The 25,562-nt window shown below is 47.0% G+C and overlaps 1 protein-coding gene across 1 annotated transcript in view; it reads right to left on the bottom strand.

The window, feature by feature from the left end:
- Nucleotides 1-20,440, bottom strand: part of LOC115178581 (cAMP-specific 3',5'-cyclic phosphodiesterase 4C-like) — a 30,786-nt gene extending 10,346 nt beyond the window's left edge. Inside the window, exons 1-11 of the mRNA XM_029739837.1 lie at nt 20,370-20,440; nt 16,853-17,443; nt 15,153-15,287; nt 14,679-14,806; nt 11,960-12,139; nt 11,686-11,796; nt 10,531-10,696; nt 9,885-9,978; nt 8,863-9,020; nt 6,977-7,075; nt 5,693-5,857 (exon numbers count right to left, since the gene is read on the bottom strand). Of these exons, the coding sequence (XP_029595697.1) occupies nt 5,693-5,857; nt 6,977-7,075; nt 8,863-9,020; nt 9,885-9,978; nt 10,531-10,696; nt 11,686-11,796; nt 11,960-12,139; nt 14,679-14,806; nt 15,153-15,287; nt 16,853-16,903 (1,287 nt within the window). The 5' untranslated portion in view covers nt 16,904-17,443; nt 20,370-20,440. The remainder of the gene's footprint in view (nt 1-5,692; nt 5,858-6,976; nt 7,076-8,862; nt 9,021-9,884; nt 9,979-10,530; nt 10,697-11,685; nt 11,797-11,959; nt 12,140-14,678; nt 14,807-15,152; nt 15,288-16,852; nt 17,444-20,369) is intronic.
- Between the last annotated feature and the right edge of the window lie 5,122 nt (nt 20,441-25,562).

The raw sequence follows: 25,562 nt of genomic DNA on the forward strand, positions 1-25,562 counted from the left end.
GGTATTATGAGGGGCCACTAGCTAACCACTAATGTGAGTGATGGTATTATGAGGGGCCACTAGCTAACCACTAATGTGAGTGATGGTATTATGAGGGGCCACTAGCTAACCACTAATGGGAGTGATGATTTGGCCTTCTTTTAACAGGCATAAAAGTGCCTTCAGAAAGTATTCAGACCTTGACTTTTCCACATTTTGTTACGTTACAGCCTTACTCTAAAATGGATTAAAAAATAATAATCCTCAGCAATATACACACAAAACCCCATAACGACAAAGCAAAAACTGTTTTTTTGAAATTTTTGCAAATGTATTAAAAATAAAAACAGAAATAACTTATTTACATAAGTATTCAGTCCCTTTGCTATGAGACTCGACACTGAGCTCAGGTGCATCCTGTCCATTTATCCATTGATCATCCTTGAAATGTTTCTACAACTTGATTGGAGTCCACCTGTGGTAAATGCAATTGATTGGACATGATTTGGAAAGGCACACACCTATCTGTATAAGGTTCCAGTAGACAGTGCATGTCAGAGCAAAAACCAAGTCATGAGGTCGAAGGAATTGTCCATTGAGCTTCGAGACATGATTGTGTCGATGCACAGATTAGGGGAAGGGTACCAAAAAATGTCTGCAGCATTGAAGGTCCCCAAGAACACAGTGGCCTCCATCATTCATCATTCTTTCTAGTGCTGACCCCCTGGCCAATCTGAGAAATCGGGGGAAAAGGGCCTTGGTCAGGGAAGTGACTAAGAACCCGATGGTCACTGACAGTGCGTCCAGAGTTCCTCTGTGGAGATGGGAGAACCTTCCAGAAGGAAAACCATCTCTGCAGCACTCCACCGATCAGGCCTTTATGGTAAAGTGGCCAGACGGAAGCCACTCCTCAGTAAAAGGGTCATGACAGCCCACTTGGAGTTTGCCAAAAGAGAAACAAGATTCTCTGGTCTGATGAAACCAAGATTAAACTCTTTGGCCTGAATGCCAAGCGTCACGTCTGGAGGAAACCTGGCACCATCCCTACGGTGAAGCATGGTGGTGGCAGCATCATGCTGTGGGGATGTTTTTCAGCGGCAGGGACTGGGAGACTAGTCAGGATCAAGGCAAAGATGAACGGAGCAAAGTACAGAGAGATCCTTGATGAAAACTTGCTCCAGAGCGCTCAGGACCTCAGACTGGGGTGAAGGTTCACCTTCCAACAGGACAACAACCTTAAGCACACAGCCAAGATAACGCTGGAGTGGCTACGGGACAAGTCTCTGAATGTCCTTGAGTGGCCCAGCCAGAGCCCGGCCAAAGCCGGTTTGTTAAACTATTACACCAATATCTCTCAACTCTATGGATCACATCATCTCATTATACACCGACAATAGGCGTGCTGCACTTCGCTCCGCAGGTAATATTACATCTCATTACATTACAACGGTTTGATTTGTTTGATCTGAGCAATTTTTTAGCTAGCTACTTAGCTGTCTTTGTATCAAAGATAATTGTGTAGTTTAGAGTAATTATCGAGGTTAGCTAGCCGGCTATTTTCGTCCGCCGCGCCGCGCCACCGTTCTCCTACTTAGTCAACACTGCTAGCTAGCCAACTTCTACCGACTAGCAGCACTGTAGAAACTAATACATTACAACGGAACGATTTGATTAGTGTAGTGTTAGCTAGCTACATAGTTGTCTTTGCTGTCTTTGTATCTAAGATAATTGTGTAGTTTAGAGTAATTATTGAGGTTAGCTAGCCAGGTTAGCTAGTGTTAGCTAGCTACAAAGTTGCCTTTGTATCATGATAAGGTGTAGCACTGAAACTATCGAGGTTACCTAGCCAGCTACACTTTCAAACAAAGTCAACAACGCAGCCACTGCTAGCTAGCCTACTTCACAAGCCAGCAGTACTGTATCATTTTAGTCATTTTAGTCAATAAGTTGTCTTTGTCATAGTTTGATAATTGTGTAGTTTAGAGTAATTATCGAGGTTAGCTAGCCAGCTATTTTCGTCAATAAGATTTTTGCAACGTAAGCTTAACTTTCTGAACATTCGAGACGTGTAGTCCACTTGTCATTCCAATCTCCTTTGCATTAGCGTAGCCTCTTCTGTAGCCTGTCAACTATGTGTCTGGCTATCCCTGTTCTCTCCCCTCTGCACAGGCCATACAAACGCTCCACACCGCGTGGCCGCTGCCACTCTAACCTGGTGGTCCCAGCGCGCACGGCCCACGTGGAGTTCCAGGTCTCCGGCAGCCTCTGGAACTGCAGGTCTGCGGCCAACAAGGCAGAGTTCATCTCAGCCTATGCTACCCTCCAGTCCCTCGACTTCTTGGCGCTGACGGAAACATGGATTACCACAGATAACACTGCTACTCCTACTGCTCTCTCCTCGTCTGCCCACGTGTTCTCGCATACCCCGAGAGCATCTGGCCAGTGGGGTGGTGGCACTGGAATCCTCATCTCTCCCAAGTGGACATTCTCTCTTTCTCCCCTGACCCATCTGTCTATCGCCTCCTTTGAATTCCATGCTGTCACAGTTACCAGCCCTTTCAAGCTTAACATCCTTATCATTTATCGACCTCCAGGTTCCCTTGGAGAGTTCATCAATGAGCTTGACGCCTTGATAAGTTCCTTTCCTGAGGATGGCTCACCTCTCACAGTTCTGGGTGACTTTAACCTCCCCATGTCTACCTTTGACTCATTCCTCTCTGCCTCCTTCTTTCCACTCCTCTCCTCTTTTGACCTCACCCTCTCACCTTCCCCCCCTACTCACAAGGCAGGCAATACGCTTGACCTCATCTTTACTAGATGCTGTTCTTCCACTAATCTCATTGCAACTCCCCTCCAAGTCTCCGACCACTACCTTGTATCCTTTTCCCTCTCACTCTCATCCAACACTTCTCACTCTGCCCCTACTCGGATGGTATTGCGCCGTCGCAACCTTCGCTCTCTCTCTCCCGCTACTCTCTCCTCTTCCATCCTATCATCTCTTCCCTCTGCTCAAACCTTCTCCAACCTATCTCCTGATTCTGCCTCCTCAACCCTCCTCTCCTCCCTTTCTGCATCCTTTGACTCTCTATGTCCCCTATCCTCCAGGCCGGCTCGGTCTTCCCCTCCTGCTTCGTGGCTCGACGACTCATTGCGAGCTCACAGAACAGGGCTCCGGGCAGCCGAGCGGAAATGGAGGAAAACTCGCCTCCCTGCGGACCTGGGATCCTTTCACTCCCTCCTCTCTACATTTTCCTCTTGTGTCTCTGCTGCAAAAGCCACTTTCTACCACTCTAAATTCCAAGCATCTGCCTCTAACCCTAGGAAGCTCTTTGCCACCTTCTCCTCCCTCTTGAATCCTCCCCCCCCCTCCCTCTCTGCGGATGACTTCGTCAACCATTTTGAAAAGAAGGTCGACGACATCCGATCCTCGTTTGCTAAGTCAAACGACACCGCTGGTCCTGCTCACACTGCCCTACCCTGTGCTTTGACCTCTTTCTCCCCTCTCTCTCCAGATGAAATCTTGCGTCTTGTGACGGCCGGCCGCCCAACAACCTGCCCGCTTGACCCTATCCCCTCCTCTCTTCTCCAGACCATTTCCGGAGACCTTCTCCCCTACCTCACCTCGCTCATCAACTCATCCTTGACCGCTGGCTACGTCCCTTCCGTCTTCAAGAGAGCGAGAGTTGCACCCCTTCTGAAAAAACCTACACTCGATCCCTCCGATGTCAACAACTACAGACCAGTATCCCTTCTTTCTTTTCTCTCCAAAACTCTTGAACGTGCCGTCCTTGGCCAGCTCTCCTGCTATCGCTCTCAGAATGACCTTCTTGATCCAAATCAGTCAGGCTTCAAGACTGGTCATTCAACTGAGACTGCTCTTCTCTGTGTCACGGAGGCTCTCCGCACTGCTAAAGCTAACTCTCTCTCCTCTGCTTTCATCCTTCTAGACCTATCTGCTGCCTTTAATACTGTGAACCATCAGATCCTCCTCTCCACCCTCTCCGAGTTGGGCATCTCCGGCGCGGCCCACGCTTGGATTGCGTCCTACCTGACAGGTTGCTCCTACCAGGTGGCGTGGCGAGAATCTGTCTCCGCACCACGTGCTCTCACCACTGGTGTCCCCCAGGGCTCTGTTCTAGGCCCTCTCCTATTCTCGCTATACACCAAGTCACTTGGCTCTGTCATATCCTCACATGGTCTCTCCTATCATTGCTATGCAGATGACACACAATTAATCTTCTCCTTTCCCCCTTCTGATAACCAGGTTGCGAATCACATCTCTGCATGTCTGGCAGACATATCAGTTTGGATGACGGATCACCACCTCAAGCTGAACCTCAGCAAGACGGAGCTGCTCTTCCTCCCGGGGAAGGACTGCCCGTTCCATGATCTCGCCATCACGGTTGACAACTCCATTGTGTCCTCCTCCCAGAGTGCTCAGAACCTTGGCGTGACCCTGGACAACACCCTGTCGTTCTCCACTAACATCAAGGCGGTGACCCGATCCTGTAGGTTCATGCTCTACAACATTCGCAGAGTACGAACCTGCCTCACACAGGAAGCGGCGCAGGTCCTAATCCAGGCACTTGTCATCTCCCGTCTGGATTACTGCAACTCGCTGTTGGCTGGGCGCACTGCCTGTGCCATTAAACCCCTACAACTCATCCAGAACGCCGCAGCCCGTCTGGTGTTCAACCTTCCCAAGTTCTCTCACGTCACCCCGCTCCTCCGCTCTCTCCACTGGCTTCCAGTTGAAGCTCGCATCTGCTACAAGTCCATGGTGCTTGCCTACGGAGCTGTGAGGGGAACGTCACCTCCATACCTTCAGGCTCTGATCAGGCCCTACACCCAAACAAGGGCACTGCGTTCATCCACCTCTGGCTTGCTCGCCTCCCTACCTCTGAGGAAGCACAGTTCCCGCTCAGCCCAGTCAAAACTGTTCGCTGCTCTGGCACCCCAATGGTGGAACAAGCTTCCTCACGACGCCAGGACGGCGGAGTCAATCACCACCTTCCGGAGACACCTGAAACCCCACCTCTTCAAGGAATACCTAGGATAGCATAAAGTAATCTTTCTAACCCCCCCCCTTAAAGGATTTAGATGCACTATTGTAAAGTGGTTGTTCTACTGGATGTCATAAGGTGAATGCACCAATTTATAAGTCGCTCTGGATAAGAGCGTCTGCTAAATGACTTAAATGTAAATGTAAATGTGAAATAGCTGTGCAGTGACGCTCCCCATCCAACCTGACAGAGCTCGAGAGGATCTACAGAGAAGAATGGGAGAAACTCCCCAAATACAGGTGTGCCAAACTTGTAGCGTCATACCCAAGAAGACTGGATGCTGTGATCGATGCCAAAAGTGCTTCAACAAAGAACTGAGTAAAGGGTCTGAATAGTTAAGTATTTTTTTTTATAAATTAGCAAAAATGTAAAAAAAACAGGTTTTGCTTTGTCATTATGGGGTATTGTGTGTAGATTGATGTGGAAAAGTTTAATCAATTTTAGAATGAGGCTGTAATGTAAAAAAAAAATTCAAAAGTGAAGGGGTCTGAATACTTTCTGGAGGTACTGTATATATTACTGTATATATTACTGTATATATTACTGTATATATATCACTGTATATATATCACTGTATATATATCACTGTAAATATCACTGTATATATATCGCTGTATATATCACTGTATATATCACTACAGGTGGCTCACGTCTAGTGCGGGTGTGGAGAGGAGGACATGTGTGGACTGGCAGACGTCGGCGGCGTGCAGGCTGTTGTGGTAGGCCACGTTGCCATGGTAATGGTCTTCCAGGGTCATCACGTAGGTCACGAAGGTGTCGACGGGGATACGGAACGTCTTGAGGAGATCACGTTCCTACAGGGGGACATGAGGGGTTAATACACACTGACACACACATGCACGAACACACACACACACACACACACACACACACTTGCATGAACACACCCCCACTTTGTTCTACTCTTCTCTATCCCAGCTAAAACATACACCATATCACCATATCTTGTCTATGGAATGCAGGCTCAATCAGACCGGAGACATATGTCTCACCTGCACCACTAATCATAGCCTGGAATGTGGCTGTTTGGTTTATCACCGTGACATCAGTCAATTACCAGCTTCAAGCCATCTCTGGTAAAACCCCTGTCCTCGACACCCAGACTAGCTGCAGGGAGCTAGAGTGGACACCCAGACTAGCTGCAGGGAGCTAGAGTGGACACCCAGACTAGCTGCAGGAAGCTAGAGTGGACACCCAGACTAGCTGCAGGGAGCTGAGTGGACACCCAGACTAGCTGCAGGGAGCTAGAGTGGACACCCAGACTAGCTGCAGGGAGCTAGAGTGGACACCCAGACTAGCTGCAGGGAGCTAGAGTGGACACCCAGACTACCTGCAGGGAGCTAGATTGGACACCCAGACTAGCTGCAGGGAGCTAGAGTGGACACCCAGACTAGCTGCAGGGAGCTGAGTGGACACCCAGACTAGCTGCAGGGAGCTAGAGTGGACACCCAGACTACCTGCAGGGAGCTAGATTGGACACCCAGACTAGCTGCAGGGAGCTAGAGTGGACACCCAGACTAGCTGCAGGGAGCTGAGTGGACACCCAGACTAGCTGCAGGAAGCTAGAGAGGACACCATAAAACTCAGCGATAGCAGGACAGAAATATCTTACTGTTTGTTTAGTAAATAATTCTTACATATCCAACAAATAAGGTGAATACATCATTTGTCTATCACACACACATGTCTGTTTGACTAGCCTTGTGGGGATCAAAATAACCTAACCTCAACCTTAACCCCAAACCTAACCCTAAAACTAAACCTAACCCTAAAACTAAACCTAAAATAGCCTTTTTCCTTGTGCGGACCGGCAAAATGTCCCCACTTCTCAGAATTGTACTTGTTTCCCTATCTGGTCCTCAGAAGGATAGTAAACCAAAGCACACACACACAGCTTGTCTAACTCCATTTACCTGGAAGATGGCGTACATGATGCAGCTGAGAGGTCTGCTGTTGGAGAACTCTGACACTCTGAAGATGTTGAAACTCCACTTGTCCAGGTCCTCTAGCTCCTACACACACACACACACACACACACACACACACACACACACACACACACACACACACACACACACACAAAGAGAGAGTGTGAAGCCTTGAGTGAGGTAATGAGCTGAGTCTAGTAACCTTGACTGATTGACTGAGAAGGTATTTGTGTATGTACAGTCGTGGCCAAAAGTTTTGAGAATGACACAAATATACATTTTCACAAAGTCTGCTGCCTCAGTTTGTATGATGGCAATTTGCAAACACTCCAGAATGTTATGAAGCGTGATCAGATGAATTGCAATTAATTGCAAAGTCCCTTTTTGCCATGCAAATGAACTGAATCCCCCAAAAACATTTCCACTGCATTTCAGCCCTGCCACAAAAGGACCAGCTGACATCATGTCAGTGATTCTTTCGTTAACACAAGTGTGAGTGTTGACGAGGACAAGGCTGGAGATCACTCTGTCATGCTGATTGAGTTCAAATAACAGACTGGAAGCTTCAAAAGGAGGGTGGTGCTTGGAATCATTGTTCTTCCTCTGTCAACCATGGTTACCTGCAAGGAAACACGTGCCGTCATCATTGCTTTGCACAAAAAGGGCTTCACAGGCAAGGATATTGCTGCCAGTAAGATTGCACCTAAATCAACCATTTATCGGATCATCAAGAACTTCAAGGAGAGCAGTTCAATTGAAGAAGGCTTCAAGGTGCCCAAGAAAGTCCAGCAAGCGCCAGGACCGTCTCCTAAAGTTGATTCAGCTGCGGGATCGGGGCACCACCAATACAGAGCTTGCTCAGGAATGGCAGCAGGCAGGTGTGAGTGCATCTGCACGCACAGTGAGGCGAAGACTTTTGGAGGATGGCCTAGTGTCAAGAAGGGCAGCAAAGAAGCGACTTCTCTCCATGAAAAACATCAGGGACAGACTGATATTCTGCAAAAGGTTCAGGGATTGGACTGCAGAGGACTGGGGTAAAGTCATTTTCTCTGATGTATCCCCTTTCCGATTGTTTGGGACATCCGGAAAAAAGCTTGTCCGGCGAAGGCAAGGTGAGCGCTACCATCAGTCCTGTGTCATGCCAACAGTAAAGCATCCTGAGACCATTTATGTGTGGGGTTGCTTCTCAGCCAAGGGAGTGGGCTCACTCACAATTTTGCCTAAGAACATCCTCCGAGAGCAACTTCTCCCAACCATCCAGGAACAGTTTGGTGACGAACAATGCCTTTTCCAGCATGATGGAGCACCTTGCCATAAGGCAAAAGTGATAACTAAGTGGCTCGGGGAACAAAACATAGATATTTTGGGTCCATGGCCAGGAAACTCCCCAGACCTTAATCCCATTGAGACCTTGTGGTCAATCCTCAAGAGGCGGGTGGACAAACAAAACCCCACAAATTCTGACAAACTCCAAGCATTGATTATGGAAGAATGGGCTGCCATCAGTCAGGATGTGGCCCAGAAGTTAATTGACAGCATGCCAGGGCGGATTGCAGAGGTCTTGAAAAAGAAGGGTCAACACTGCAAATATTGACTCTTTGCATCAACTTCATGTAATTGTCAATAAAAGCCTTTGACACTTATGAAATGCTTGTAATTATACTTCAGTATTCCATAGTAACATCTGACAAAAATATCTAAAGACACTGAAGCAGCAAACTTTGTGGAAATTAATATTTGTGTCATTCTCAAAACTTTTGGTCACGACTTTATATGTGTGTACGTACGTGTTATGGTGCGTGCCTTAGCGTGTGCGCGCATGTGTGTGTGCATGCGTGTGTATGCATATGAGCGAGCCTTGCATACTTTACCCTGGCTAGCTGGTCCTCCTGTTCAGTGTTGACTCCAAAGCGCGGGACAGAAGAGGAGGACAGAGTGGAGCTGTGGGACAGATTCCTCACTCCGCTAATCTGACTCATAGACTTCTCCTTTAGACTAGGGGACGGCAGCTCCACCTCGTTGGGCTGGTCTAGGGGTTAGAGACACACATAGACTTCTCCTTTAGACTAGGGGACGGCAGCTCCACCTCGTTGGGCTGGTCTAGGGGTTAGAGACACACATAGACTTCTCCTTTAGACTAGGGGACGGCAGCTCCACCTCGTTGGGCTGGTCTAGGGGTTAGAGACACACATAGACTTCTCCTTTAGACTAGGGGACGGCAGCTCCACCTCGTTGGGCTGGTCTAGGGGTTAGAGACACACATAGACTTCTCCTTTAGACTAGGGGACGGCAGCTCCACCTCGTTGGGCTGGTCTAGGGGTTAGAGACACACATAGACTTCTCCTTTAGACTAGGGGACGGCAGCTCCACCTCGTTGGGCTGGTCTAGGGGTTAGAGACACACATGTTATACACAGAAACACACACACAAAAACAAACAAACACACACACTAGCGCAGGCAGATTGATATACCCAGGACACAGAAATGTACGGGCGGCCAAGTACAGGTAGACAGGTATAGTGATGTAGAACGGTATAGACAGGTATGAACAGACAGACAGGTATGAACAGACAGACAGGTATGAACAGATAGACAGGTATGAACAGACAGACAGGTATGAACAGACAGGCAGGTATGAACAGACAGACAGGTATGAACAGATAGACAGGTATTAACAGACAGACAGGTATGAACAGATAGACAGGTATTAACAGACAGACAGGTATGAACGGATAGACAGGTATTAACAGACAGACAGGTATGAACAGACAGACAGGTATGAACAGACAGGTAAATACACAGACAGGTATGAACAGACATACAGGTATGAACAGACAGGTTAATTCAGGTACGTACAGGTAACTACAGGCATATCCAGGTAGGTGTACTCACCCATGAAGGTGCTGGAGATGTACTCAGACACCTGGTTACCTGAACGACTCATCTCTGATAGGTGAGACAGCTCCCTGTTTAACATCCTCTTAAACTGAGGGGAGGGAGGGAGGGAGGGAGGGAGGGAGGGAGAAAAAGGGGGAGCAGTTTGAGGATGTTTTACTGTATGGTTAGTCAGTTCTACTGCTCATAAGTGTTGAAGCTGTGGTGAGATTATATTGTTGTGTTGTGGTTATATCATGGTTGTGTTGTGGTTATATCATGGTTGTGTCGTGGTTATTTCATGGTTGTGTTGTGGTTATATCATGGTTGTGGTTATATCATGGTTGTGTTGTGGTTATATCATGGTTGTGGTTATATCATGGTTGTGTTGTGGTTATATCATGGTTGTGTTGTGGTTATATCATGGTTGTGCTGTGGTTATATCATGGTTGTGTTGTGGTTACATCATGGTTGTGTTGTGGTTATATCATGGTTGTGTTGTGGTTATATCATGGTTGTGGTTATATCATGGCTGTGTTGTGGTTATTTCATGGTTGTGTTGTGGTTATATCATGGTTGTGTTGTGGTTATATCATGGTTGTGGTTATATCATGGTTGTGTTGTGGTATATCATGGTTGTGTTGTGGTTATATCATGGTAGTACCTTGTTGGAGGCCATATCGCTGACAGAGCGGTGAGTCTGGATGGTCTCTAGCTGGTCCAGACACCAGTCCAGCTCCTCCAGAGTGTCTGTAGCCAGCTGCTCATACTGTTGATCTGATAGAGCTGCTCTGGGGTTGTGGGGCGCTACACCGCCCAGTGGAGACCTCCTGTGGACAATACAGGGAATTACACCAACCAGTTAGAACTCAAGGGGTTACAGTAGCTTAACATTGTCTGGGAGTGAAGTTCAGACTGAGGGAGGCGGGAGAGAGAGGGGGGGGGAAATATTAAACATCAGTGTTGTTCGAGGCCCATTGAAAGGCCCATTGAAAAGTGGTGAGTAAATGTGACCCATAACTATCATTATTGTTATTGGCTAGTCGAGGTAGACAGACAGCCAATTACATCGACGAGCTACATGTCACATCAGTTATCAGTTACAAACCAGTTACATGCAAAACACACATTTTAATTGGCTAGCTATCTGGGTAAATGAGGTAGGAAACTCTCAATAACCAAATGGAAGCCCTATGGGGTCCTGGTCTAAAGTAGATCACTATATAGCAGGCCTATGGGGTCCTGGCCTAAAGTAGATCACTATATAGCAGGCCTTTGGGGTCCTGGTCTAAAGTAGATCACTATATAGCAGGCCTATGGGGTCCTGGCCTAAAGTAGATCACTATATAGCAGCCCTATGGGGTCCTGGCCTAAAGTAGATCACTATATAGCAGGCCTATGGAGTCCTGGTCTAAAGTAGATCACTATATAGCAGCCCTATGGGGTCCTGGCCTAAAGTAGATCACTATATAGCAGGCCTATGGGGTCCTGGTCTAAAGTAGATCACTATATAGCAGCCCTATGGGGTCCTGGTCTAAAGTAGATCACTATATAGCAGGCCTATGGGGTCCTGGTCTAAAGTAGATCACTATATAGCAGGCCTTTGGGGTCCTGGTTTAAAGTAGATCACTATATAGCAGGCCTATGGGGTCCTGGCCTAAAGTAGATCACTATATAGCAGGCCTTTGGGGTCCTGGTTTAAAGTAGATCACTATATAGCAGCCCTATGAGGCCCTGGTCCAAAGTAGTGGACTATATAGCATTTGATTTGGGACGCAAACCAGCTGTTAGATGATTTGATTGACAGGTGAGCACTGACTTGACAGTTGGCATGGAGACGTTGGCGAGGAGGGTGAAGTTGCTCCGTACCGAGCGCAGGCTGGCCAACACCTGAGCAAAGGGGGTAACAATGAAGTCTTCTCCTGCATGCCTGAAAGAGAAAGAGAGAGAGAGAGAGAGAGAGAGAGTGTTAGAGACAGAGAGTGTTAGAGACAGAGAGAGAGATTAATAAAGACAGAGTGTATTAGGATATGTAGTCATGATAATGTCAATTGGCCAATGGTTTGACTCATACACACACTGACACCTCTCACCCTTCGCTGGCGATAGAATTGCGTGAGACTGAGTTTTTGGGGGACATGTCGTAGTCAGAGTCTGACCGGTAGAGGAAGGACTCTCGTCGACCCCCCTGGGGGAAGGATGGGTGCAGGGTCAGGCTGGGACTCTGGGAGCCAAGAGGGGTATGGCCCGGAGACACCCCGTTCTCCAGCTCACTGAGAGGTTGGGGAAGAGAGAGACAGACACTATGATTATTATATTATGACAAACCATTCTCCACCTGGAAACTACTGAAGGGGGGGCAGAGAAAGGGTGACCACATTTAAAATACCCAAAAGTGGGACAACAGGATGATTTTATGGGACAGGGTCGCCAACATAAATACAACAGGATGATTTTATGGGACAGTGTCGCCAACATAAATACAACAGGATGATTTTATGGGACAGTGTCGCCAACATAAATACAACAGGATGATTTTATGGGACAGTGTCACCAACATAAATACAACAGGATGATTTTATGGGACAGTGTCGCCAACATAAATACAACAGGATGATTTTATGGGACAGTGTCGCCAACATAAATACAACAGGATGATTTTATGGGACAGTGTCGCCAACATAAATACAACAGGATGATTTTATGTCCTGTAGGTTTTCAGTCCAACCCTCTTCCTGGAGATCTACTGTCCTGTAGGTTCAGTCCAACCCTCTTCCTGGAGATCTACTGTCCTGTAGGTTCAGTCCAACCCTCTTCCTGGAGATCTACTGTCCTGTAGGTTCAGTCCAACCCTCTTCCTGGAGATCTACTGTCCTGTAGGTTCAGTCCAACCCTCTTCCTGGAGATCTACTGTCCTGTAGGTTTTCAGTCCAACCCTCTTCCTGGAGATCTACTGTCCTGATCTCCAGGAAGAGGGTTGGACTGAAAACCTACAGGACAGTAGATCTCCAGGAAGAGGGTTGGGCAGCCCTGCTATAGAGCCTTCCTGTGTTATGTGTCAATCAAAGCACATTCTGGTTAGTGGCGCTGTTGAGGTTTGGCCATTGATAATTTTTTTATTGAACGATTCAGCTAACCATCCTAAAACCTCATAAGAAATTACTTAAGTGGTGTTTTTGATGTAACAGTAACGTTGTACTATGCTATTATACTTGGTTCTGTTATTGTAGAATACTAATGAATCACCACTTCCAAGACAATGACTCAGCTACCGAGGTAAAATTAGTTTTACATTGGATAGGTTCCCCTCTCTCCACTAGGATTCTCTGCCTCTAACCCTATTACAGGGGCTGAGTCACTAGCTTACTGGTGCTCTTCCATGCCGTCCTTAGGAGGGGTGCATCACTTGAGTGGGTTGAGTCACTGACGAGGTCTTCCTGTCCGGGTTGGCGCCCCCCTCGGGTTCGTGCCGTGAGGGAGATTTTTGTGGGCTATACTCGGCCTTGTCTCAGGATGGTAAGTTGGTGGTTGAAGATATCCCTCTAGGGGTGTGGGGGCTGTGCTTTGGCAAAGTGGGTGGGGTTATATCCTGCCTGGTTGGCCCTGTCCGGGGGTATCGTCGAATGGGGCCACAGTGTCTCCTGACCCCTCCTGTCTCAGCCTCCAGTATTTATGCTGCAGTAGTTTATGTGTCGGGGGGCTAGGATCAGTCTGTTATATCTGGAGTATTTCTCCTGTCTTATCCGGTGTCCTGTGTGAATTTAAGTATGCTCTCTCTAATTCTCTCTCTCTTTCTCTCTTTTTCTTTCTTTCTTTCTCTCTTTCTTTCTCACTCTCGGAGGACCTAAGCCCTAGGACCATGCCTCAGGACTACCTGGCCTGATGACTCCTTGCTGTCCCCAGTCCACCTGGCCGTGCTGCTGCTCCAGTTTCAACTGTTCTGCCTGCGGCTTTGGAACCCTGACCTGTTCACCAGACGTGCTACCTGTCCCAGACCTGCTGTTTTCCACTCTCTACAGACAGCAGGAGCGGTAGAGAACTCTGAATGATCGGCTATGAAAAGCCAACGGACATTTACTCCTGAGGTGCTGACTTGTTGCACCCTCGACAACCACTGTGATTATTATTATTTGACCCTGCTGGTCATCTATGAACATTTGAACATCTTGGCCATGTTCTGTTATAATCTCCACCCGGCACAGCCAAAAGAGGACTGGCCACCCCTCATAGCCTGGTTCCTCTCTAGGTTTCTTCCTAGGTTCTGGCCTTTCTAGGGAGTTTTTCATAGCCACCGTGCTTCTACACCTGCATTGCTTGCTGTTTGGGGTTTTAGGCTGGGTTTCTGTACAGCACTTTGTGACATCGGCTGATGTAAGAAGGGCTTTATAAATACATTTGATTAATAGTCTGTGGATATTTGGGTTCTCTCTCCTCAATAGCTATTGAACCAAGCACGCCATGACTATGAAGAAGGTATGTTCTGAATTTGGGTTGGATGGAGAACAAATCACACCTTTTAAAATAAAATACCATTTTGGATTTCAATCTTCAATAGCTCTTACACAAAAACACGCCCACTATGATAATGATATATTCTGAACCGGGGGAAGGATGGACAAAATCCACAGCTTTTAGAGACAAAGGGACAAAATCCAGGGACATGTGGGGGAGTGGTAAGGGAAGAGAGAGAGGATGGTTTACAATGCTACTCAGGTCAACAACACTACATGGAAGTATGTTTGTATATCCGGGTGGGGGTGCGTGTGTGTGTGTGTGTGTGTGTGTGTGTGTGTGTGTGTGTGTGTGTGTTACCTGTCTGCGTCTGCAGGTGTGATGGCAATGCGTGGTGGGATGCAGAGGGGCAGGGACGTGGGGCGTGGCATGTTACTCAGGATCTCAGGTGAGCGTGTCCTGTCTCGGGGGCGGAGCCAACACGGAACCTGAATGGACGATAGGATTGATTGATTAACCAGGTAACCAATAGGATAGATTTTATTAAACCAGGTAAGTCTCTTTTGCAATAATAGCCTGACAGGAACCACAATAACAAAAGTCTCTCTACGATACACTCACATTTGACACAGTGGTTGTGATACAACTAATATAAGTTTGTCTGCACAAAAACGTTCACACCACTATTGTGCCATCTCTCCAAAACACTTGTGTAAATATCTTTGTGCAGAAAACTCTCAGTTGTATCACAAGTAACTGTTGTGTATCACACTGCTGATGAAATCCAAAGCACATTTCTGCTGTAAAAACATAATATTCTTCCTACTGTTCTACCTGCAAACTGGAGGCCAGCCTCCTGCTCCTCCCCATGCGTAGCTCCGCCCCCAGAGTGGCTCCTGACGTATAGGAGCTGCTGTAGAGCCCTGACTCCGCCTTCCCAGCACAGCCTGACGAATCAGTGTCATTATCCTGGGGAAAGAAAGAGAGAGAGCAGGAAAGAGAAAGAGGATGAGATATTATATATTTTTCACAGGTTTTCACCATATTTGGGTGGCACACATCCAGAAGTCAATTTACTGATGGACAGGAAGCAAAGAGGGTAATCTACTGAATGACAGGAAGCATAGAGGGTAATGTTACTGAATGACAGGAAGCATCGAGGGTAATATTACTGAATGACAGGAAGCATAGAGGGTAATATTACTGAATGACAGGAAGCATAGAGGGTAATATTACTGAATGACAGGAAGCATAGAGAGTAATATTACTGAATGACAGGAAGCATAGAGGGTAATATTACTGAATGACAGGAAGCATAGAGGGTAATATTACTGAATGACAGGAAGCATAGAGGGTAATGTTACTGAATGACAGGAAGCATAGAGGGTAATATTACTGAATGACAGGAAGCAAAGAGGGTAATATTACTGAATGACAGGAAGCATAGAGGGTAATATTACTGAATGACAGGAAGCATAGAATGGAATGTTATGTGAATGACAGGAAACATAAAATGTTATGTTATGTGAATGACAGGAAGCATAGAATGGAATGTTATGTGAATGACAGGAAGCATAGAATGGAATGTTATGTGAATGACAGGAAACATAGAATGGAATGTTATGTGAATGACAGGAAAGAATGGAATGTTATGTGAATGACAGGAAACATAGAATGGAATGTTATGTGAATGACAGGAAGCATAGAGGGTAATATTATTATGTGAATGACAGGAAACATAGAATGGAATGTTATGTGAATGACAGGAAGCATAGAGGGTAATATTATTATGTGAGCTCACTAAATGGAGATTTAGAGAGGCTGCATGCTGGTCTATGGCACCCCATATCTGTGTGTGTCTGTGTGTGTGTTGTGTATAAGCCCTCTACAGAGAGAGTGTGATCTGCACTGCAGCAGGGTAGCAACAGAACACAGGGGGAATGGAAGGCAGGCTGCTAGTTGCTAGGCAACAGTGTTCCATGTTCTATGCCTAGTCTCTAGTTGTCCAAAGCTCCAGATGTAAAGAGATGCTTCACTGTTGTTATTGTAGAGGCTACACAGAACACACACACACACACACACACACACACACACACACACACACACACACACACACACACACACACACACACACACTGTCTACTACCACAGACTGCAGCCTTGAGGTCAGTGGATGGAAGGGAATCCATCCATTAAGAAGAGAAACTCCTGAGACTGTAGTCCAGGGACACCCTGTGTGTTTACCCTACATACGTCTGTGTGTGTGTGTGTCTGTGTGTGTGTCTGTGTGTGTCTGTGTGTGTGTGTCTGTGTGTGTGTGTGTGTGTTCCTGTGTCCCTGTGTGTGTGTCTGTGTGTGTCTGTGTGTGTCTGTGTGTGTATGTGTGTGTGTGTGTGTCCCTGTGTGTGTGTGTGTGTGTTCCTGTGTCCCTGTGTGTGTGTGTGTGTGTGTGTGTGTGTGTGTGTGTGTGTGTGTGTGTGTGTGTGTGTGTGTGTGTGTGTGTGTGTGTGTGTGTGTGTGTGTGTGTGTGTTACCTCCTCCTCTCCGGCCAGCGACAGACGCTGCACGCTGCGACTCTTCTTCATAGTGATTGGCTGATTGTTCTTTTTGGCCCCTCCCCCGGTGCGGACGGGACCAGAACCCAAGCAGCACAGCAGCTGGAAAGCCAGGACCAGAGGGGTCTGGGGTTACAGGTCAGGGCTTAGAGGTTAGGGGTCAGACCGGGCCACAACCACGAGTCACGCCCCCATCGGACTCAGCAGCCAATCACTGGTTCCTCTAAAATTCCCAAATGTGTATTCCAGTGAGGTGGTGAGGTTAGTAATCCGCAGTCCGATTGGTTGCTTGGAAACAGCGATGAACCCTCGCCATCCTCCGAATTTGTTCTGGGACCAGCAATCCTGTATCTGATTGGTTCGTTGGATTCGGGTTCTGTGGGTTCTGTGGGATGCAAAGTGAGACACCTGCGTGTGATTGGTTCATCTGTGCAACGGAACACCAAAATGTGTAGAATCCCAGCTCTGATTGGTGGAACGGTGCATCCCTGACATGACTGCCACTGTAACCCTGGTTTTGATTGGCCGGTGTATCAGACAACAGGTCAGTGTCCTGGACAAAGAGGAACACTGTAGACAGAGAGCAGAGCATGACATTGGTAAAAACATCAATATTAAAAACACAGTCTGAATCCCAAATTACACCTTATCCTCCTTTTGACCAGGATGCTAGAGTACTCCTTTTGACCAGGATGCTAGAGTTCTCCTTTTGACCAGGATGCTAGAGTACTCCTTTTGACCAGGATGCCAGAGTACTCCTTTTGACCAGGATGCTAGAGCACTCCTTTTGACCAGGATGCCAGAGTACTCCTTTTGACCAGGATGCTAGAGTACTCCTTTTGACCAGGATGCCAGAGTACTCCTTTTGACCAGGATGCTAGAGTACTCCTTTTGACCAGGATGCTAGAGTACTCATTTTGACCAGGATGCTAGAGTACTCATTCTGACCAGGATGCTAGAGTACTCATTTTGACCAGGATGCTAGAGTACTCATTTTGACCAGGATGCTAGAGTACTCATTCTGACCAGGATGCTAGAGTACTCCTTTTGGCCAGGATGCTAGAGTACTCCTTTTGACCAGGATGCTAGAGCACTCCTTTTGACCAGGACTCATACTAAACTACTGTAACACTACAGATCACAGGAAGTTGGTGGCATCTTAATTAATTGGGGAGGACGGGCTCGTGGTAACGGCTGGAGCGGAATAAGTAGAATGGTATCAAATACATCAATCACATGGTTTCCATGTGTTTGATGCCATTCCATTTGCTCCGTTCCAGCCATTATTATGAGCCCTCCTCCCCTCAGCAGCCTCCACTGCTACGATGCCCTACCTTCAGGCTATGCCCAAACCCCTCACCCCATCCCAAGCACACCGTTCTACCACCTCTGGTCTTTTGGCCCTCCCATGCCTACGAGAGGGCAACACCCACTCAGCCTAGTCAAAGCTCCTCTCTGTCCTGGCGCCATAATAATGGAACAAGCTTCTCCCTAAGGCCAAGGCAGCGGAGTCCCTGGCCATCTTCCAAAAACGTCTGAAACCTCTTCAAGAGGATGTCAAAAAAGACAACTCAGTCTTCTCATCAGAAAAGAAACTCACTCACTCACACAGACACAAGGACATGAATCCAGAGAAGGCAGGCAGGGACATGCCCACACCATCCTGAGGCAGCTAACTACACACAGTACAACATCCCCATGTAGCTCGCCTCCACAATACAGCATCCCCATGTAGCTAGCCTCCACAATACAGCATCCCCATGTAGCTAGCCTCCACAATACAACATCACCATGTAGCTAGACTCCACAATACAGCATCCCCATGTAGCTAGCTAGCCTCCACAATACAGCATCACCATGTAGCTAGCTAGCCTCCACAATACAGCATCACCATGTAGCTAGCTCGCCTCCACAATACAGCATCACCATGTAGCTATCCTCCACAATACAGCATCCCCATGTAGCTAGCCTCCACAATACAGCATCCCCATGTAGCTATCCTCCACAATACAGCATCCCCATGTAGCTAGCCTCCACAACACAGCATCCCCATGTAGCTATCCTCCACAATACAGCATCCCCATGTAGCTAGCCTCCACAATACAGCATCACCATGTAGCTAGCTAGCCTCCACAATACAGCATCCCCATGTAGCTAGCCTCCACAATACAGCATCCCCATGTAGCTATCCTCCACAATACAGCATCCCCATGTAGCTAGCCTCCACAATACAGCATCACCATGTAGCTAGCTAGCCTCCACAATACAGCATCCCCATGTAGCTAGCCTCCACAATACAGCATCCCCATGTAGCTAGCCTCCACAATACAGCATCACCATGTAGCTAGCCTCCACAATACAGCATCACCATGTAGCTAGCCAGCCTCCACAACACATTTACATTTTTTTACATTTACATTTTAGTAATTTAGCAGACGCTCTTATCCAGAGCGACTTACAGTAGTGAGTGCATACATTTTTCATACTGGTCCACCATGGGAATCGAACCCACAACCCTGGCATTGCAAGTGCCATGCTCTACCAAGCGAGCCACACAGGACCTCAGCATCACCATGTGGCTAGCCTCCACAATACAGCATCACCATGTAGCTAGCTAGCCTCCACAATACAGCATCACCATGTAGTTAGCCTCCACAATACAGCATCACCATGTAGCTAGCTCACCTCCACAATACAGCATCACCATGTAGCTAGCTAGCCTCCACAATACAGCATCACCATGTAGCTAGCTCGCCTCCACAATACAGCATCACCATGTAGCTAGCTAGCCTCCACAATACAGCATCACCATGTAGCTAGCTCGCCTCCACAATACAGCATCACCATGTAGCTATCCTCCACAATACAGCATCACCATGTAGCTAGCTAGCCTCCACAATACAGCATCACCATGTAGCTAGCTAGCCTCCACAATACAGCATCACCATGTAGCTAGCTAGCCTCCACAATACAGCATCATCATGTAGCTAGCCTCCACAATACAGCATCACCATGTAGCTAGCTCACCTCCACAATACAGCATCACCATGTAGCTATCCTTCACAATACAGCATCACCATGTAGCTAGCTAGCCTCCACAATACAGCATCACCATGTAGCTAGCCAGCCTCCACATACAGCATCACCATGTAGCTAGCCTCCACAATACAGCATCGCCATGTAGCTAGCCAGCCTCCACAATACAGCATCACCATGTAGCTAGCCTCCACGATACAGCATCAGCAGGTAGCTAGCTAGCCTCCATCCATTCTGCTATTATAGTCCCTCCTACACACAACATAGACACAACACACACACACCACATACACACACACACACACCAGACTGGCACGTTGATTTTACGTGGTCTTCCCTTTTAACGTCACATGTCATTCTACACACGCATTGCTAACGACATCTGTCAGACACACACGCACACACACACACACACACACACACACACACACACACTGCAGGGGGAGAAAACACCACTCACCTTGATCGGTTCAAGATCAATGGAGAGATGCGCTCAGCCTCCACTCTCTGTCTCGGTTTCCCTCGTCTCTCTGACGCTTTCTCTCCCTTGCTCTATATCTCTCTGTCTTCCCCTCTCTCTCCCTCTCTCTCTCTCTCTCTCTCTCTCTCTCCCTTGCTCTATATCTCTCTGTCTTCCTCTCTCTCTCCCTTGCTCTATATCTCTCTGTCCTCCTCTCTCTCCCTTCCTCTCTCTGTCTCTCTCCCTTCCTCTCTCTGTCTCTCTCCCTTGCTCTATATCTCTCTGTCCTCTCTCTCTCTCTCTCTCTCTCTCTCTCTCTGCAGAGTCCCAGTGTGTCACAGTGAAGAAAGAGAAATGCCTGGCAGACTCATGAATAATACCCGCAGCTCCACCAGCTACCCCCTCCCACTTTCTACAGTGGTCTCCCCAATACCCCCTCACCCCCCCCTTCTACAGTGGTCTCCCCCAATACCCCCTCACCCCCAGCCTCCCCCACAACACAGATTCCCCCCTACACCCCCCTGATGAGACGCATCCCTCCCCTATTATAGTGATACACACACACAGACATGCACACACACTTGAGCTCGATGCAGTACTGCCTAATTGGATGGGGAAAGGAAAAGTTCAACCCAAACCAGCCCCTTCTCACATTCTCTCTCTCTCTCACTCTCTCTCACTCACACTCATTCACTCTCTCTCACTCACTCTCACTTACTCACACTCTCACTCATTCACTCTCTCATTCACTCACTCACACTCATTCACTCTCTCTCACTCACTCACACTCTCACTCATACATTCTCTCTCAATCACTCTCACTCACAATCATACATTCACTCACTCACTCACTCTCACTCACTCACACTCTCACTCATACATTCCTCACTCACTCTCACTGACTCTCTCTCACTCACTGACACTCACTCATACATTCTCTCTCTCATTCTCACTCACACACTCTCACTCTTTCTCACACAGCTTAGTCTCTTTCTCTCTTACATACAGAGTGGACATATATACTAAACTGAACAAACAAACAAAAAAAAGCTAAATGCAACTAATTGAATTGACTGAGTTACAGTTCATATAAGGAAATCAGTCAATTTATATAAATTCAACATGTGTTAGGCCCTAGTCTATAGATTTCACATGACTGGAGATACAGATATGCATCTGTTGATCACAGATACTTTGAAAATATGTAGCGGCATGGACCAGAAAACCAGTCATTATCTGGTGTGACCATCATTTTCCTCCTGGAGTGCAACACACCTCCTTCACATATAATTGATCAGACTGTTGATTGTGGCCTGTGGAATGTTTTCCCACTCCTCTTCAATGGCTGTGTGAAGCTGTACACGTCGATCCAGAGCATCCCAAACATGGGTGACATATCTGGTGAGTATGCTGGCCACGGAAGAACTGAAGGACATTTTCAACTTCCAGCAATTGTGTACAGATCCTTGCGACATGGGGCTGTGCATAATCATGCTGAAACATGAGGTGATGGCGGCGGATGAATGGCACGACAATGGACCTCAGGATCTTCTCACAGTATCTTTGTGCATTCAAATTGCCATCGATAAGATGCGATTGTGTTCGTTGTCTGTAGCTTATGCCTGCCCATACCATAACCCCACCACCACCATGGGGCACTCTGTTCACAATGTTGACATCAGTAAACCACTCACCCTCACAACGCCATACACACTGTCTGCCATCTGCCCGGTACAGTTTAAACCGGGATTCATCCGTGAAGAGAACACTTCTCCAGCGTGCCAGTGGCCATCGAAGGTGAACATTTGCCCACTAAAGTCGGTTACGACGCCAAACTGCAGTCAGGTCAAGACCCTGGTGAGGACGACGAGCACGCACATGATCTTACCTGAGGCGGTTTCTGACAGTTTGTGCAGAAATTCTTCAGTGCAAACCCACAATTTCATCAGCTGTCCAGGTGGCTGGTCTCAGACGATCCCGCAAGTGAAGAACCCGGATGTGGTCCTGGGCTGGCGTGGTTACACGTGGTCTGCAGTTGTGAGGCAGGTTGGACATATTGCCAAATTCTCTAAAATGACGTTGGAGGCGGCTCATGGTAGAGAAATTAACATTCAATTTTCTGGCAACAGCTCTGGTGGACATTCCTGCAGTCAGCATGCCAATTGCACACTCCCTCAAAACTTGTGGCATTGTGTTGTGTGACAAAACTGCACATTTTGGAGGGGCCTTTATTGTCCCCAGCACAAGGTGCACCTGTGTAATGATCATGCTGTTTAATCAGCTTCTTGATATGCCACAGCTGTCAGGTGGATAGATTTTCTTGGCAAAGGAGAAATTGTCATTAACAGGGATGTAAACATATTTGTGCACAAAATTTGAGAGAAGTAAGCTTTTTTGTGCGTACAAAACAATTCTGGGATCTTTTATTTCAGCTCATGAAACATGGGACCAACACTTTACATGTTGCATTATATTTTGATTCAGTATATTGTGGCGTACAGCAGGTCAGCCACCAGGGGGAGACTCATCGAGGCCTGGTGACAGACGGAGTATACATCACGAGGCGCTGGCTCCATCTGCTGGTCGTGCCAGGTCTCGACGGTCTCTCGGCCAGGACTAATTGGGGCTGATTGGGAGTTTGTGAGTAATCAAGGGCTGATTGCTCACCAGCTGTGCAAGGCCCATAAAGCTGCCAGAAGGGCAGCACACAGGGAAGAGTGGGGAGGAAGAAGAAGAAGAAGAAGAAGAAGAAGAAGAAGAAGAAGACGACGACGACGACGACGACGACGACGACGACGACGACGACGACTCCCGTATAGTTGAGGACGGTGGCAGAGGTATGAGGAGGGAGTTCAGTTTTTGTGCCCGACAGGATACAGCAAGACCCGGAGCCCAGAAGGCGGTATCCCGGAGAAGGTCTCATGGGGGAGACCTATCCTTTTCTTTTTGATTTATTATTTAAATAAACACCCTTGAAACCGAGCTAATCATACTCTGTCCGTGTCTGATCTGTGTAAACGTCTTGACCAAACCCCCTGGTCTGCCACAATATATACACACAAACCTGGTCTGCCACAATATATACACACAAACCTGGTCTGGAACCCTCCACTCAAATGTGACTGCTCAGAAGAATGAATGAACAGCTCCACTCAGCCCTCTTTGAGGAAGAATGAATGAATGAATGAACAGCTCCACTCAGCCCTCTTTGAGGAAGAATGAATGAATGAATGAACAGCTCCACTCAGCCCTCTTTGAGGAATGAATGAATGAATGAATGAACAGCTCCACTCAGCCCTCTTTGAGGAAGAATGAATGAATGAATGAACAGCTCCACTCAGCCCTCTTTGAGGAATGAATGAATGAATGAATGAACAGCTCCACTCAGCCCTCTTTGAGGAATGAATGAATGAATGAACAGCTCCACTCAGCTCTCTTTGAGGAAGAATGAATGAATGAACAGCTCCACTCAGCTCTCTTTGAGGATGAATGAATGAATGAACAGCTCCACTCAGCCCTCTTTGAGGAATGAATGAATGAATGAACAGCTCCACTCAGCTCTCTTTGAGGAAGAATGAATGAATGAACAGCTCCACTCAGCCCTCTTTGAGGATGAATGAATGAACAGCTCCCCTCAGCTCTCTTTGAGGAATGAATGAATGAATGAACAGCTCCACTCAGCCCTCTTTGAGGAATGAATGAATGAATGAACAGCTCCACTCAGCCTTCTTTCTGACATGGTGCTTTGTGCTTCTGCATGGATGAGGCATGTCAACGTCTGATCCGTGATATTGATCTGGGGTGTACTCAGTTCCTAAGCGAAAGGTTTGTAATTTTGACCAATTACTGCACTGTTACCGTGGAAAATGGCCCAATCCAACCACAAGAGAAAGTCGACAAGAGAAAGTCGACAATCAACAGTCACTTCGAATCAGCAAAGTATGTGAGAATGTCAGAACAGTTCCCACAGCAGCGGCAGATCACCATGACTGAGGTGGTAGCAGGGAAGACTGGCAAGCGCTGAAAGAATCAAGGTGAGTGGCTTCACTCAAACTTTTACTCCGTTAACCTTGGCTTTAGTAGGGTGGTCGGCACTCTGCTCTCCCCAGTCTGTCTATGGAGAGCGCTGCTCAAAGCGCTGAGTGCAATTTGTCAGTTTTGCCGTATTAAACTTAATACGTATGACGAAAGCACAATCTTTCTGGATTTAAAAAGAAAATGGTAATACCGTTTAAAACTACATATCAACCACAATAGTCTATTTTTACGTTTTCTGTTCTTCATCTCCCTTACGACCCTTTCAGAAAAAAATCACACAAGAATTTTGAAGATAACTTATGTGAAAGAAATATCGGTCCTCAAATGGAAAACGATTGATCAGCTTTGAATCTATTTGTTTTGTTTGAGAGAGAGTGTGAGTGGGAATAGTAGGGGCATCTCGTGTTGACAACAAAGCCCATCAAGCCTGATGGAGAGGAGAGGTGTGTGTGTGAGTGAGTGTGAGTGGATTATGACAGGGCTGTTTGTTCAGGAAAATAAACTAAATTGAGCACTTTAGATGTTTCTAATTGTTTTTTGGATTATGTATTATGCTTAAAATTATCCTAAAACTGAGCACATATGACTTATTGCTTTATATGAAATTAACGTGAAAAAAACCCATTGCAAAATGTATCGCAGGATTTCAGAAAAGCTTCCGCAAAATCAAGCATTTTTGGCTGCAGAAATCACAAATAAATGGCGCGAAATCCTGGAGGGACTGATTAGAGGCTGCTGCCTATAGGCATAGACTAGAAATCACTGGCCACTTTAAGGAATGGAACACTAGTCACTTTAATAATGTTTACTTATCTGGCATTACTCATCTCTTATGTATATACTGTATTCCATACTAGTCTACAGTATCCTAGTCACTTAATGTTTACATATCCTGCATTACTCATCTCATATGAGTAATGCAGCACAGTCAGTCTTAGCACAGTCAGCGTAGTCAGCTCAGCTTTCCCCATTGAGACCGTGTCTGTGCCTCGATCTAGGTTGGGCAAAATTAAAAATGCCGGTGTTCGCTTTAGTAATCTCACTAGTATAAAGACCTCCTCCATTCCTGCAAATTATTGAAAGAGATTGTGATACTTCACATCTCAAAATTGGGTTACTTAATGTTAGATCCCTCACTTCCAAGGCAGTTATAGT

This window comes from Salmo trutta, chromosome 38 (genome assembly GCF_901001165.1).
Source record: "Salmo trutta chromosome 38, fSalTru1.1, whole genome shotgun sequence".
NCBI lineage: Eukaryota > Metazoa > Chordata > Actinopteri > Salmoniformes > Salmonidae > Salmo > Salmo trutta.